General features: G+C 57.8%; 3 protein-coding genes across 3 annotated transcripts in view; 2 read left to right on the top strand and 1 right to left on the bottom strand.

Moving 5' to 3' along the window:
* Positions 1-1783: 1783 nt before the first annotated feature.
* On the top strand, positions 1784-5738 carry CDK5R1 (cyclin dependent kinase 5 regulatory subunit 1). The gene is made up of 2 exons (XM_087440788.1): positions 1784-3239; positions 3535-5738. The coding sequence occupies exon 1, from the start codon at positions 2015-2017 to the stop codon at positions 2936-2938; it is 924 nt and encodes a 307-aa protein (XP_087296914.1). The 5' UTR covers positions 1784-2014; the 3' UTR covers positions 2939-3239; positions 3535-5738.
* Positions 5739-6482: 744 nt separating this feature from the next.
* The window catches only part of LOC147914945 (uncharacterized), a 36304-nt gene continuing 28917 nt past the window's right edge, over positions 6483-13869 (top strand). The window contains exon 1 of the transcript XR_015554675.1: positions 6483-6980. The gene's annotated coding sequence lies outside the window, so the exon portion shown is untranslated. The remainder of the gene's footprint in view (positions 6981-13869) is intronic.
* The window catches only part of MYO1D (myosin ID), a 312458-nt gene continuing 305710 nt past the window's right edge, over positions 7122-13869 (bottom strand). The window contains exon 22 of the mRNA XM_004441886.3: positions 7122-9567. Coding sequence (XP_004441943.1) covers positions 9411-9567 — 157 coding nt within the window. The 3' untranslated portion in view covers positions 7122-9410. The remainder of the gene's footprint in view (positions 9568-13869) is intronic.

A 13869-nucleotide genomic window follows, 5' to 3' on the forward strand; every position in this document is an offset into this window, starting at 1 on the left:
GCCCTTGGTACAGAGCAATGCATGTTCTACTATATGGCCACCAAGGTCCCTAAAGTTTGAGTAGCACTGTTCTGAATGATACCAGATCTCTTTTTCTGTTCTGCTTAGGGCAGTAGGCAGAGCTGGCACAGGTTGACAGCCTAGTGTGATGGAGTGGTCTGGAGTCAGGGACTTGGGTATTCTCTGGATTGCCACTTCCTCATCACTAGGTCTAGAGGTGATACTTTGGATTAAGATATGGTTTGAGTCTCCTGTTTCCCAGGTTTGTGGTCAAATCTGAATGAATCTCCAGAACCAAACTAAAAGAATAACAAATGAAAAATGGCCTTTGTGAAGGATCTGGATTCTTATCTGAGAACAGTTACTAGAACCAGAATTTTACTAGCACGAAGTCGTCAAATTATACATGTTTAGCATGAAAAACCTTTAAATCAGCGGATCAGAGGCGGGTTGGAGCAGTGGCTTCAGTTTAACTATAACAGATAAGCGGGAGAGTGGAAATTTCGAGGTCACATTTGTGATGGGCTCAGTATTGGCCCATCTCTGGGGTAGCGGCAGAGCTAGGGGCCTCAGGGCCCTGTCCCAGGTGTGGTGTGGGAAAGCCAGTTGCTGTTTGTGGAATGGCCCAGAACTGCCTATGTCTCTCTGGCCTGGATTTCTGACACCTACCTGGGCCATGGGCATTTACTGGGGATGGGGGAATGGAGGTCCCAGAGAGGAAGGCACCAAAACCGATGGGACAGTCTGTTCCGGATGCGCGTGGCACTCGGCTTCAGCAAAGGCTTCGCCTCTCCTCGCCTTCCTCCTTGAGCTCCCTACCTTGTTTCCTGGGTGACGAGGATGTAAATGGAAGGAGGGAGCTCGGGGCCCCGGCCTCTGTGGATGGCTTCTCGGGCGCCAGCCTCAGCCCCGGGGGGCCGCGCGTCGCCAGGGCGGGGACGCGGCCGAGAGCGCCCCCGCGGCCCGCAGCCGTGGGCGCCGCGGCGGGAACAAAGGCAGCACGTGTCTGGGCGGGGCGGCGGGCGGGGTCGGCTCTCAGCCCCGCCCCGCCTCCGGCGCTCCCCACTCGCCCGAACTCGGCGGTCCGGGACACCCGGGACTCGCACGCGGCCGGGCTGCTGCTGGCGCGGCGGCGCAGAGCGGGCGAGCAGTGCGGGAGGGGGCGGCCCCCGAGCGGCGGGGCGGGGTCGGCGCCGCGAGAACCCGCCGCCGCCGCCGCCCGAGTCCGGGTCGTAGATGGGGCGCGGCGAGTAGAGGCTTCTCGGGCTCGCGGCCGCGTCCCTGCCCGCACCGCGCGAGGCTCGTGCTGAGGACGGCGGCGGCCCCGACTCCGCGGCGAGACCAGGCCCGCCCGGGCCGGCCCGGGGCCGCGCGCGCGCCCCCGAGAGGGAGGCCGCTGAGGCGCGCGCCTGGGCGGGAGCAGGAGCGCGGCGGCGGGGAAGGCGGCCGAGCGGGGGGCGGGGCCGCGGCGCCTGCAGAACCTTGGACAGAAGCTCCGGAGCCGCCGCGGCCGCCGAGCGCGAGCCCCGCCGAGCCGCGGCGCGCATTGCGGAGGGCGCGGAGCGCAGGAGCCGCCGCCTGCCCGGTAAGCCTGCGCCCCGAGGCCGCCGCTGCACCCTGGGAGCCAGGGCCGGGGTCGGGGCCGCGCGGGGTTGAGGCAGGGGGCTCCTCCCGCTGCCATCCGGCCCGCGGCGGCGGGCGGGGGTTTGCAGTGGAGGCGGCCAGGCTGCGGCGCGGGGGCGCGGGCGGGGCCGCAGAGCCCGGGGAAGGCCCGCGTCCGGGCACCGGGTCCGCGAGGGTCGCCGAGGCCCGGGCGGAGGAGCGCGGCGCGAGTCCCGCTTGGTGCTGAGAACCATCTTGTTTTCCACACAGATCCGAAGGGGCAGCACGGGACCCCGGGAGCGCCCCCGCCTCCTCCCCGGGGCCGCCGCGGGCTCCGTGAGCCGCTTTTTCCCTCCGGCCGGCAGGCTGGGCGCGCAGGGGCGCGGGCCCCCGCCCGGCGCGCAGCGGCACCATGGGCACGGTGCTGTCCCTGTCCCCCAGCTACCGGAAGGCCACGCTCTTTGAGGATGGCGCGGCCACGGTGGGCCACTACACGGCCGTGCAGAACAGCAAGAACGCCAAGGACAAGAACCTGAAGCGGCACTCCATCATCTCCGTGCTGCCTTGGAAGAGGATCGTGGCGGTGTCGGCCAAGAAGAAGAACTCCAAGAAGGTGCAGCCTAACAGCAGCTACCAGAACAACATCACGCACCTCAACAATGAGAACCTGAAGAAGTCGCTGTCGTGCGCCAACCTGTCCACGTTCGCCCAGCCCCCACCGGCCCAGCCGCCCGCACCCCCTGCCAGCCAGCTCTCGGGCTCCCAGACCGGTGTCTCTTCTTCCGTCAAGAAGGCCCCGCACCCTGCTGTCACCTCCGCAGGGACGCCCAAACGGGTCATCGTCCAGGCGTCCACCAGCGAGCTGCTGCGCTGTCTGGGCGAGTTTCTCTGCCGCCGGTGCTACCGCCTGAAGCACCTGTCCCCCACGGACCCTGTGCTCTGGCTGCGCAGCGTGGACCGCTCCCTGCTTCTGCAGGGCTGGCAGGACCAGGGCTTCATCACGCCGGCCAACGTGGTCTTCCTCTACATGCTCTGCAGGGATGTAATCTCCTCTGAGGTGGGTTCTGATCACGAGCTCCAGGCTGTCCTGCTGACCTGCCTGTACCTCTCCTACTCCTACATGGGCAACGAGATCTCCTACCCGCTCAAGCCCTTCCTGGTGGAGAGTTGCAAGGAGGCCTTTTGGGACCGCTGTCTCTCCGTCATCAACCTCATGAGCTCCAAGATGCTGCAGATCAATGCCGACCCGCACTACTTCACACAGGTGTTCTCCGACCTGAAGAACGAGAGTGGCCAGGAGGACAAGAAGCGGCTCCTCCTAGGGCTCGATCGGTGAACCCTGTAGCCCGCATCATGGCTCAAGGATTCAATCCATTTTTAAAAATTTATTATTAAACAAATCAGATTTTGTGTACAGTATGTGTCCAGCAAAGCCACCAAGGGCCGCTCCCTTCCCACCTTCTCTCCTTGGGGTTTTCTTCAGCCGTGCCAAGAACTCTGGGCACTTTTGAACTCCCGAACCTTGTGCAAAACCCAGAAGATGTATTCAGAGCCACCCAGGCCCCTGACCTCTCGCTTTGGGGCATTCAGAGGACTGACCTGCTTCTGCCACCTGCGCCCTTGCTGGACCAGGGCAGGTGAGGCTGTCTGCCGCTCCCTGTGTGGAAGCTGGAGAGGGGCCTCTGGCCAGTTAGCCCAGGGAGGAATTGGCATTTCTGCTTGGAGGCCCTTTTCTGGCTCCTGTTTTGGGTCGTCCATTCTCCCAGAGGCTCCTGGAGCCAGCCACCCTGACTGAGCCACGTGGGGTTGTGAGGCAAGATGCCCACCGCCCTGGGACGACCTCTTCAATCGAGGAGAAGCCGCCCTGGTGGAAAGATTGCGTCCTGTCGTTTGACCATGCACGACCCTGGTTTGCTCTTTTGTCTTTTTTAGGGAGAAGGGCTTTCCTTTAGTGGAGACATGGAATTCGCCCCCCAGCCCGGCCCTCTTGTCTCCTGCCCTAGCCATGTTGGTGGTGTTGGTTAATGAGCTGGTTTGACTCAGTAAGTTCTTTCATTTTGGGTCCCAGCTAAAGGGGTGGGGTGAAGCTGAGGACAGCTCCTTTCCTGGGTGAATTTTTCATTTGACTAATGCAGCTTACCCTGTGGTGAAGGCCAGGACAGCTGCAGGTGCCTGTTATCAACAGCCTGCCTTCTGGGCAGGTGAGGGTGCCATGCCTGAGACCCAGCCGGTGCCCACCAAAGGGCTAAAGGCCTCTTGCTGGTGCACATGCCATTTGTCCTGCAGAGCTGGGCGGGTGATGTCAGGGATCACGGTGATGTGGTAATGACGTACCCCTGCCCCCACCCCTGTTCATTTAAAGCTGTTTCCAAACAGTTCAGTTTCTTCTGAAGATGAAGCCTTGTCCTGCAAGGCCCAGGGAGACAGCTGGATCTTGGAGACAATTACAAGATGGGAGTAGAACTCCTGATGGCTTTGGAAGCCTGCTGATTCTACAACTGATCATTTGCAGCTGCTGGTTTGGGTTTCCACTTGACCCTAGTGGCTGTAAAAACACATAATGTGTACTTAATCAGTTTTCTTTCTAATTCTCCCAGATTGGTGGCTTGGGACTTGGGAGAGGACCAAGAGAAGGGAGCACGTCTTCCTCCATGGCCCATCAGTCTGGCTTTGGGGAACAAAGACCAATGTGAAGATGCTACAGAGAATTCTCTCTTCTAGTCCCAATCCCCCCGCAAGTGCGGGAATGGGGGGCTGGGTGTGGGGTGGGGCAGAGGGTCGTTTTACATAGGATTAGGTTCCAGGTGGCTGCCGATTTCAGCACAAGCACTACTGAAATTCACATAAAAAAGAGAAAGCTGTGAAAGTGACGTCCTGGTTTATGAGGCCTGGAGCAGAGCCTGCTGGCCTGGGGTGTTCCCAGATATGAGGAAAAGGGCCTGCCTGTGCCAGGGGAGCATTTGCCCCAGCTGTGCCTCGAGGTCCACGCTGAGCCATTGCCGGGACTGCTGGATAATCTGATGCGGAGCTGGAAGGAACCTGCGGCTGCTGGCACAGACTTCCCCGCAGCGCCTCTTCTCTGTGGGAGTTGTCACACAGCCTGTCTGTTCAGATCCTGCTGCCACGTGTGACCTGAGGTAGGAGGCCCGTGGGGGCAGTGGGCCCTGGCGGCGTGGAAGAGGGAGCTTCGGGTGCCGAGTCTCAAGAGGAGGGGCAGTGCGCGTTTGTAGTCACTCATTCGGCTGCCTGAACTTGGCCTGAAACTGTGCGGTTGAGTTGCACCCACAGGATTCCAGTTCTGTGTGTTTCCTTCTCTTTCTCCATATTTATTTTTTTATTTTTTGGAGGAGGTGCAAATTTCAGGAATGGTTGGAGACTAAGGAAATAACTCTAGTTCCATCAATGTGAAGCCTGTTGTGTTCTCCCTCCCCTTGCACTGGTCATCAGTATTGTGTAAAGGAACTCAGACACTTGAGTGTGCAAGCAATGAACCCATTTGACATGCTGCTATGAAGACTACTTTTAGAACAACAATAAAAAAAAGGAAAAAAACTAACCTACAAAAAAAAAACCCTTTATTCTTTAATTGTTGCTTTTACAGTGATATTGTGCATGCAAACCAGGAGCATTTTGTGTCTTAAGAAAAATAATCTTAGAACAGATGGCTGTGAAAATTACACCCGTGCACAGAACAAGTCACAGGAATAATAGTTCCAGATTTGGTTTTTCTCTCTTTCTTGTAAACCTGAAGGGTTGATATATTCTTTCCATGCAGTTATTAGAATTTAGTTTTGTTCCAACAGTTGTTAAACTTGCAATGAAAAGGAAATGTGCCATTTTTTTCACTCGGAATTATTCATAGCTGTATATTTGAAACTGCTAATTACACACGTGCGATGTATGTTGGTTTTTTAGTGCAATTTCCTCTGTAGCTATTCTTTGACCAAACTGTGGGTATTGTTAATATTAATTTATATTTGTCTCATTTTGTATGTATGTAGTGTGTTTGTAAGTATGTGTGGTTTATAATCTGACAAGGTCATGAAGCTCAGTTTGGCTGTAATTTAATTCCCCTTATTTTTATTTATTTTTGTACTGTGCTGATTAAATAAAATGCACTGACCATCCATTACATAGACCTCTTTTGTGGACACGTCATTCGTGAGCAGGCTGGGGGCGCCTTTTATAAATGATTCCTGCGCTCAGAACATAATTAGATTTGTGTTATGGGGGAGGCAGAAGAGCAGGGAGGAGAGCAGGGTGAGGGGAGAGGGCTTAACGAGTGCGTGCGTTAACGATAAGGTGATTACGATACAAGCGCAGGTTAAGTCCATTCTGGTTTAGCTGCTGGGTGGGGGCAGGAGTTGCTCCCCAAAGGCTCCTTTGGCTTGGTGGAGCTAGGTGACTGAGACTGCCTGCCAGGCAGGCCCAGGCCCAGGCATGGCCTGGTGAGGGCTGGCCGAGTGGGTCCTGCAGGGGCGCCAGGCCTCAGACCCTGTTTGTGGAGCTCGGCTCTAAGGCTGCTGCCCCCAGGCGTCCTGGGCCTGGCTCTGCTCAGCGCTCACTGCCCAGAGGCTCCAGGCCAGCAGGAATGGACTGGTGTCCACGTGGCTCAACCCTGCCAGCTTGGCTCTGTGCAGGTTTCCGAGAGAGAGAAAGCCAGCCCTCAGGCTCCCGGACAAGCAGCCACCCCAGCCCGTAATTGTGGCCAGGGTGGGGCCCCCTAACGGCTGTATTGCCAGTGGTCTGTGCCCACTCATGCCACCAGCCTAAGCCTCAGGGACCAGGGCAGTGTGGACTCCATCCTCCCCAGGCCTTGCACCCCCTGTTCTGGAGCTGCCCCTGGACACTAGGAAGGCATCTCTGCTCAGGCCGCACCTTGGGAGCCGTCCGCCTTGTGATCCCGGCCACTGGCTTTCCTCAGGGCATCTCCCTTGGTCTGAATCACGGAAGCTACACTGCACGTTCTTTCCCACCAATGACCAGTGAGCGAGCAGCATCCTGGGTGCTGAGGAGGCCTTGTCGCCCCACAAGGCCTTGCCTGCCTGCAGCACCCCACCCACGCCCTGCCCCACCATGAGGTCCTGATTGCTCGCTCACTCGTTCTCCTGCCACTCCCACTGTCCCCAACCAGCCAGCACGGGGAGAGGCTGACTGGTCCCCTTTCTTCTCAGACCCTCCCTAAGCTGCAGCCGTAGGAATCCGAGCCTTTTACATCAATGTGCTTGGGTTTCAGTAAACATGAAGGCACTGGGCTTCGAGTGCAGCACACAGGCCTCAACATGGTGGAAGGAAGAGTCTGGATTTCACTCCACTGCCGCCGCCTCCCACAGCTCTCTTCCCGCTCGCTATTGAATACTTCAGTTCAAGAGCCTCAGGTAAATTATCTTCCATTTCTCCTTATTTGTGACTAACGCTCTCTTCCATCCTCTGGGGTTAACAGTTGACTTTACACAAGCTAAAATTTCACAATTATAGGTACAGTTTTCAATTACAGGTAAGCAGAACACCTTTAAAAATAAGATTTAATGCTTTATTGCTCTTGATGGTAAATCAAAATATGCTTTAGAAATAAAGTTAATTTAATGGAAAATAGGAATATACGCACCAAACTATAAAACTGCATTTAATTAAATCAAGAGAAACACTTCATTGCATACGTTCACTGTGTCTTCCTCCTTTCCCCTTGGCACCCTGGAAGCATTACCATGATCACACCCTAAATTCCTGATCCTTCTTCAGTTGCCACACTGTGACTTCTTTTGGGACATCATGAAAAAGTGCTGTGGACAGCCAGCATCCTCTGGCCCTCAGCCGGGAGGCCTGGCCCTGGGCTAAGGGGCCACAGGCAACATGGAAAGGCGAGAGGAAGGACTCCAGACCCCCTCTTCCTCCTCTTGAGCCTAGAAAGGCACTCATTTGGCATGTTCCATTTTGGTGTGTCTAAAACATACGTCTGCATGTATCTAGTGTAAAGCAACAAGTTTGGGGAAGTAAGTGGAAGAGAGGCGATGTTCCAGTTAAGATGGTTCAACTAGTGTCAAGGTGATGGGCGAAACCATGAGTTGCTAAACTGGGCTGGTGGCGCCTCTGTGCTGTGCAGGCAGCTGACCAGGCTTTGAGAATGAGAATGGGTTTCCAAGGACAGGATGCCAATAGGATTCTTTGTTGCAAATTGCACACAGTGCAAATGTTTGCAAGCCCTGGGAAGCGGGGGTGGGGGGTGCGCATGAGACCAGGCTGCTGGGACCCTCTGAGGAAAAGCTGGGTGACCACGTCGGGCACTGGGCAAGGCACAGGAGGCTGCACTAAGGCACTTGGTGTATTTTTCGGGGTCAGGGTGGCAGGACAGGAGCATAGAGGGAGGAGGTGGCAGGGCGGAGGGGCAGTGTCAGAAAGTGAAGGAGGCGTGGGCTCACCCTCAGCCCCCTCACCACAGGGGGTACCCAGAGTTGCTCCTTCCTTTAGGGCTCCTGGCTGGGAGGCCTGGGCTGCCCAGAGGTTCGCAGCATCCTCCTCAGCTGAGGCTCAGGGAGGGTGGTCTCAGGAAGGCATCTGAAGCACATGTGCTTTCTGCTGGGCAGAATGGGCAAGACGGTGGCATTCTCCTGGCATGAGGTCCGGGTGTCCAGCAGCCTGGGCCCCAGCTGTGGCAGGGGTCCGTGCAGGGTGGGGTCTGTGCAGGGCAGGGGTGGGCATCCTGGCCTGGCCCGCAGTGCCAGGACCCCACGCTTGGTTTTCGATCTCTCCCCTTCCCAGAAATGCTGCGTGCTCTGACATTCCCGCCCCAGTCCTGGTTCTCCAAATGAGTATGAAACAGAAGGGGAAAATTCCACACCCCTGAGTGCTCCCCTGGCCCCTGTGACTCCATTTCCTTATTAGTGTTCCTGACATGAGTGTGGGCACAGCAGACATGATATATGATTAGCAACCCTGCAAACTGCAAAAGTAAGTGCAAGACAACCACGGGCGCAGGCTGTGGGTGCAGCAAGATAAGCCCGGGAGCGTCTCCGCACTGCTCTCTCCCGGGGAGGGGCAGGAGGCCCAGGGGCAGGCTCTGGGCAGGCTGGACTGCCAGCTGGGCGTGGCCGCTCTGCTGGCCACTGGTTCCTGGGCTGAGGGGCTGGCCCTACAGGTGAACCTGCATACTTGGTGGCTTTGGCTGGCTGCTGGGGCCAAGGAGCTCTGAGAAGCTCCCTGAGCTAGGTCACAGGGGCTGCCATCACCTTGGGGGAGGGGGTGGCAGGCTGGGCTCTCGGAGAGAGTAGGGCTACATCCCCAGCTCATCTCCACCAAATCTCCCCAATCCTCCCAGGGGAGCATGTCTTTGGTTGGGGAAACTGCGTCCTGGGCTCCCCCCACCCCACCCCTTGCAGGGTCAGCAGCTGGTCACTGGGTCAAGGCACGCTGACTTGTCCTGGCCAGTCGAGGGAGGCCCTCACTGACTGAAGGCACCATCCAGTTGCTTCTGAGGTGCGATGTGGTCTGACTGTCAGCCCAGGGTCTGGGGCAGCACACCGGGGTCTTTGGTTTGTTGAGTGGCGACCGTGGAAAGTCGAGACAGAGGAAGATGGAGAGCAAAGGCAGAAAGCTAGGAAGAAAACTTCAGGGGAGGGGCCTTAGAGAAGGCAGAAGAGGGCTCCTCCCTAAGCTCGGGCCCTCGTGAGCTGATTTCTAGTGGGCAGTAGCAGGGATTCAGCAATTAGACTGGAACCTACGATGCTGAGCGGTGGGGGCAGCCGCCCCGGGCCCATGGTGCTGCAGGCTCCGCAGCCCCCGCTCCCTGGCGAGGCCTCCCGGGTGAGCGGTCAGTTCCCGGGCACGCTGAGGGTGAAGCCCGAACGGTTCTTGGTGAAGTCGGGCTCTGGCTGGTTGAGCCGCGTTTCCACGGAGACGGTGCACTTCTTCCCATGCAGGCTGCACTGCACGGGGTTGGTGACGTTGACTTGAAGGTGGCGCTTCTCACTGGAACAACCAAAAAGAAAAAGACCAGACAGGCAGTTAGCAGGCAGCCAGAGTGGGGTGAATTTCCCTGGCAACCCCCAGCGCCTGCCATTTGCCAAGCTCCTGTGGGCCTCACAGGTGCCCAGGGGACACGGGCCCAGGAGGCTCAGAGCGGGGCTTGAGAAGCCCCAAGAGAGGGCGAGGACAGGAAAGACGGGTGCTGGGCTGCAGCCTCAAGCCAAAGCCATCAGGGAGCAGAGGGCTGAAGTTCTGGCCCTGAGCCTGCTGCCAGCTCCAGAGAACCCGGCGTGTTGAGCTGGACCAGAGGAGAGAGATGCGGTGGAACCACAGCCACCAAGTGTCTGGCCTGAGGCCGGACCCAGTCACGGGCTTTAGATGTCACTGGGGGGCTTGTCATGAGGGGCACGAGGTTCTGATTCCTGGCTACTCCTCAGTTATCTCGGATTGCAACAGGGAGCCCTGGGAGGCTGTGTCCAGGGACAAATGGAGACCCTTCCCTGAACACTCTCCCTGACGAGAGAAAGGTATGACGAAAGAAAGGTGATGGAGACTCCCTCCACGAGCCCTGGCTCCCCGCTGCCTGTCACGGGGTCCGGCTGTTAGAAGTGGGTCTGCCTCCAGTTTCCGCAGGGCCCTGTGCAGGCTCCTCTCATTCTGGCACCTGGGGCCATGACTTGGCTTTGCCACCGAGCATCAAGGCCGCTCTGCTGATGGACCCCACCGGCCCGGCAGCCGGGGAGGGCGGGAGGGTCGAGGGTGCTTCCACTTCTGTATCCACATGAAGCCCTGTGCAGTCGGAGCTCACAGTCCCCTGCCTGGGAGCCACGTGTCTCCTGCTGGCCCGCAGGGGCTTGGCCAGGGCTCCAGAGCTCCAAGTGGGTGTCAGCGCCCAGGAGCCTGAAGCGGTGGGGGCGGCGAGGCTGTGCACCTGCTGAGTAGGAGCAGACGCCTTGTCCCCCAGCTCCTTATGCTGCACCGAATACACTTAAGATGCTTCTTATTTTAAGAGCTGAGAAACCTGTCGACACAGGCTGGCACCTCTCGTCTGCTTACACATGCCGGCACAGTCCCACGCTGCACCTGGGCCTGGGCATTGGCAGCCTGCTCCGAGCTGGGAGGCGACAGGAGAAAGGAGAAGGGCCCGCTGGCCTGGGCCTCCAGACAGGATGGGCTGGCTCTGCTCCCGTCCTGTGGACGCCTTCGTCTCTCAGGGCGGCGTCTGGGCTGTGGGTGGGTTGGGCCCCCTTGCACTGGGCTCCCTGGACCGATGTCGCTCTTAGTGTTGAGCAGCGAGTGCCACGTTTCTACACTGCAGGGGGAGGCCAGGCTGAGGCTGGCACCCCTGTGCTTCTGCCTGGCCCGGCCAGGCTCACTGGGCCACATGAGTGTGGGGAGCTTTCTAGGCACTGACTGGCCCAAGAGGCACACTCACTCAGACACCTTCTTTTCCGGCCACCCTGAGGCAGCCCCTCCTGGCCGCCAGACAGCACCCAGCCACAGTGCTGTGGGAGGGGCCGACGGCAGCCGCCCTCATGGCCTCGGCCTCGGTGTGCCCAGGACACGTCAGTTTCGCTGGAGCCCCCAGCCCAGGGGCGCCTCCCCAGAATGCCCAGTAGGCCTGCCCTACAGGGTGCCCCACGGTCTGGGAAGTAATTTGAGGTGTTCTTAGCGGCTCTTCTCATGGCCGTTTCCTACCTGCTTTCTCATTAAACGTGTCATGGAGGCAGAAAATGGCCACAGGAAGAGACCCATGTTATCACTTGTGGGCATTAGGTAGCTAATACCTAATGTCTTGTCAGCTGCAGCTAAAACCTTGGCTTAGACGTTATTTTTAACCAGACTTGAACACAAAAATAGCAGAGCCCGTCAGAGGCAGTGACTCAGGCACTTCTTCATGCCTGCGGGAGCCAGGGGTGCTGTGCAGGGTAGATGTGCCGTCCGTGGCTGCGGGTCTGGGTGTGGGGCCCTGTGACCCTCGTGCTGGCCCAGAGCAGGCAAAGCCCGGCACTGCAGCCCTGCCTGCAGCTGGGACGCCTCCGGGACCCGGCTTCCCGCTGGCCGGAGCCTGCACCTTTCCCTGCAGGTTCCCGAGCCTGGGTGGCCTCCCTGCCTCCCTCTGTCAGCCTGGTACTGCCTCTGGGTCCCTCTGTGCTGGACTCAGGTCCTCTGGAAGCCTCCCTGGTGGTGTCCCCCTTCTGACCCTGGCAGAGGCCTCCCCTTGCCCTCGCCTCCTGGTGGCATGTGTCTTTCCATTAGTGCACTGCCGGGGACAGGCTCTGCCTCCCACTTCCTGCGTCTGCCCTCCCCTCCCCATGGAGCCTGGTACAGTAGTGCGCACACGGTGGGTTCCAGAGTCACCTGGGGACTCAAAGTCTTAGGGAAAGGGCTCTAACAGGGCCACACTTAGTCAGCTTGAAAACACTGAGAAAGGGAAGGGGCATCACCAGCCCTACCCCCACGTTCTCACATTTGCACATTGGGACACGCTGCTCTCAATAGCGTCCCTCTGACTCGAGACCCCTTCCCAGCTACGAGTTCAGTGTCAGCAGAGCTGCCTCACCCTTCCTCCTGCTTTTGGGCTCTTGGTATATCCAGTAACTGCTCTGCAGTCTTAGTGCAGGGTTTATGTTGGGGAGCAAATGGCTATTACTGAACAGATAACAGGGTAGCAACGGTAGCACTTCACCTTGCAAACGGAGCCCTCGGATGGGGGTGGGGGCTGCAGGATGAGAAGAGCAGCGGAGAACCCGTGCTCCAGATTGCTCTCCCATGCTGGGCTGGGCGGAAAGCACCCCTGCTGTCCTGTGTCCCAGTCAGTGAGCACTGTGGGGTAAATACGGGCTGGGGGAGGAAGTCACAGGAGATGGTGGAGGGGCAGACAAGGGACAGTCCCCTTCCGCAGGGAGCTTCCAGCAGAGCGGAAAGCAGAAGCATGCTCTGGGAGATCCCAGCAGATAGTAGACAAGTAACCACCATTTAGACTGTGAGGCTGGCCCTTCCCTGGCCCGGAGCCACTGCCCTACTGAAATGAAGGTTCTCTCTTGAGCGGCGAGAAGGAAAGCCGAGGATGGGGACGCAGCGGATGCAGATGAGCTCTGGGCCCCCTTCCTTCTCCCTGTCCCAGCTCTCCTGCGCCAGCCCAGCAGCTGCTCAGCCCCTCTCTGGCGGCCCTACATGCTGTCCTAGGACGCTGGTTGGTTGTCCTCTCCCTCCCATGGGCAGTGCTGGCATCCCACACCGCATGCCCAGGCTATGGGGTGGCAGAGCCCGGTTGGCAGCAGAGCAGGGGAGATGGTGCAGAGAACCCCCGTGTGCAGAGCACGTGTCGACTGGCCTCGCCCCTCCATCTCTTCTCAGCCGTGTTTCTGCAGCCTGCCCCTCTCCCAGACCACAGACCCTGATCTAATTCCTACTTCCCAACATCCTCAGCTGAATGAGAATTAATCCCAGATATGTTAGGAAGGAAAGGGCGGTGTTCAGTGGTGGTCCCCACACTTCCCCCTGGATTTCTGCTTGGCGTTTTCTAAGCCCACATGACTTCTCTCCCGGTTCCTCTGAGGTCTGAGTGTAAGAGCAGGGGCCTGAGGGCTGGAGGGCCTGGACTCCTATACAAGCTCCACGACCTTGTTCAAGTCACTCAAACCCCTGTGAGTGTCTGTGCGACCATCAAATGTGTGTAATAAACAGCTTCTTTGCCTACTTTATGAGTGAAGGTAAATGGGTGAATGGTTTCATCCATCCATCAATCCAGCCATCTGCTCTCTGAGCACTTACCAAGTACTTGCTCCACATCAGGCACTGTGCTAGGCACGAGGAGTCCTGAAAATGAGTTTATAGCCAAGATCGGATCTTCCCCTGAGCCCCAGCAAGCTGCTTGCCCTCAGAGGGGCTTTCGTCTGGTGAGTGATGCACATGGGCCACTTTGAAAGATGTGAAGCACTGTATGAGGGGAGCATATGCTATTATTTTGCTTTACAGAAGTAATATTCACTCCTGTCTCAGTTAAGTGCTAAAAACCTCCAAAAGAGATGGGTCAAGAGAGCTATTCTTACTGAATCAGTTTCTGTTCCTTACACATTTTAGCATAGTTCATAATTTCCTATGAATGCTTCTGTGTGAATATGCCCTTCCTGAATGTCTTACATCCTAGGGGGTGGATTCTAACCCTATGTTAAATCCTGCAAGTTTAATGGAGCAGCCATGCTATAGGTACTGGTCTCCACTTTCTGAATGCAAGCTCCTGGAGGGCTGTGAGGGAACTCATGGGGCCTCAGACACACACCCTGCATGCAGAGGGTGCTC

Source organism: Ceratotherium simum, chromosome 16 (assembly GCF_057802395.1).
Source record: "Ceratotherium simum simum isolate JZ-2026a chromosome 16, ASM5780239v1, whole genome shotgun sequence".
Classification (NCBI taxonomy): Eukaryota; Metazoa; Chordata; class Mammalia; order Perissodactyla; family Rhinocerotidae; genus Ceratotherium; species Ceratotherium simum.

Coding starts and splice junctions, on each gene's coding strand:
- CDK5R1 (XM_087440788.1), top strand. CDS start 2,015: ATGGGCACGGTGCTGTCCCTGTCCCCCAGCTACCGGAAGGCCACGCTC.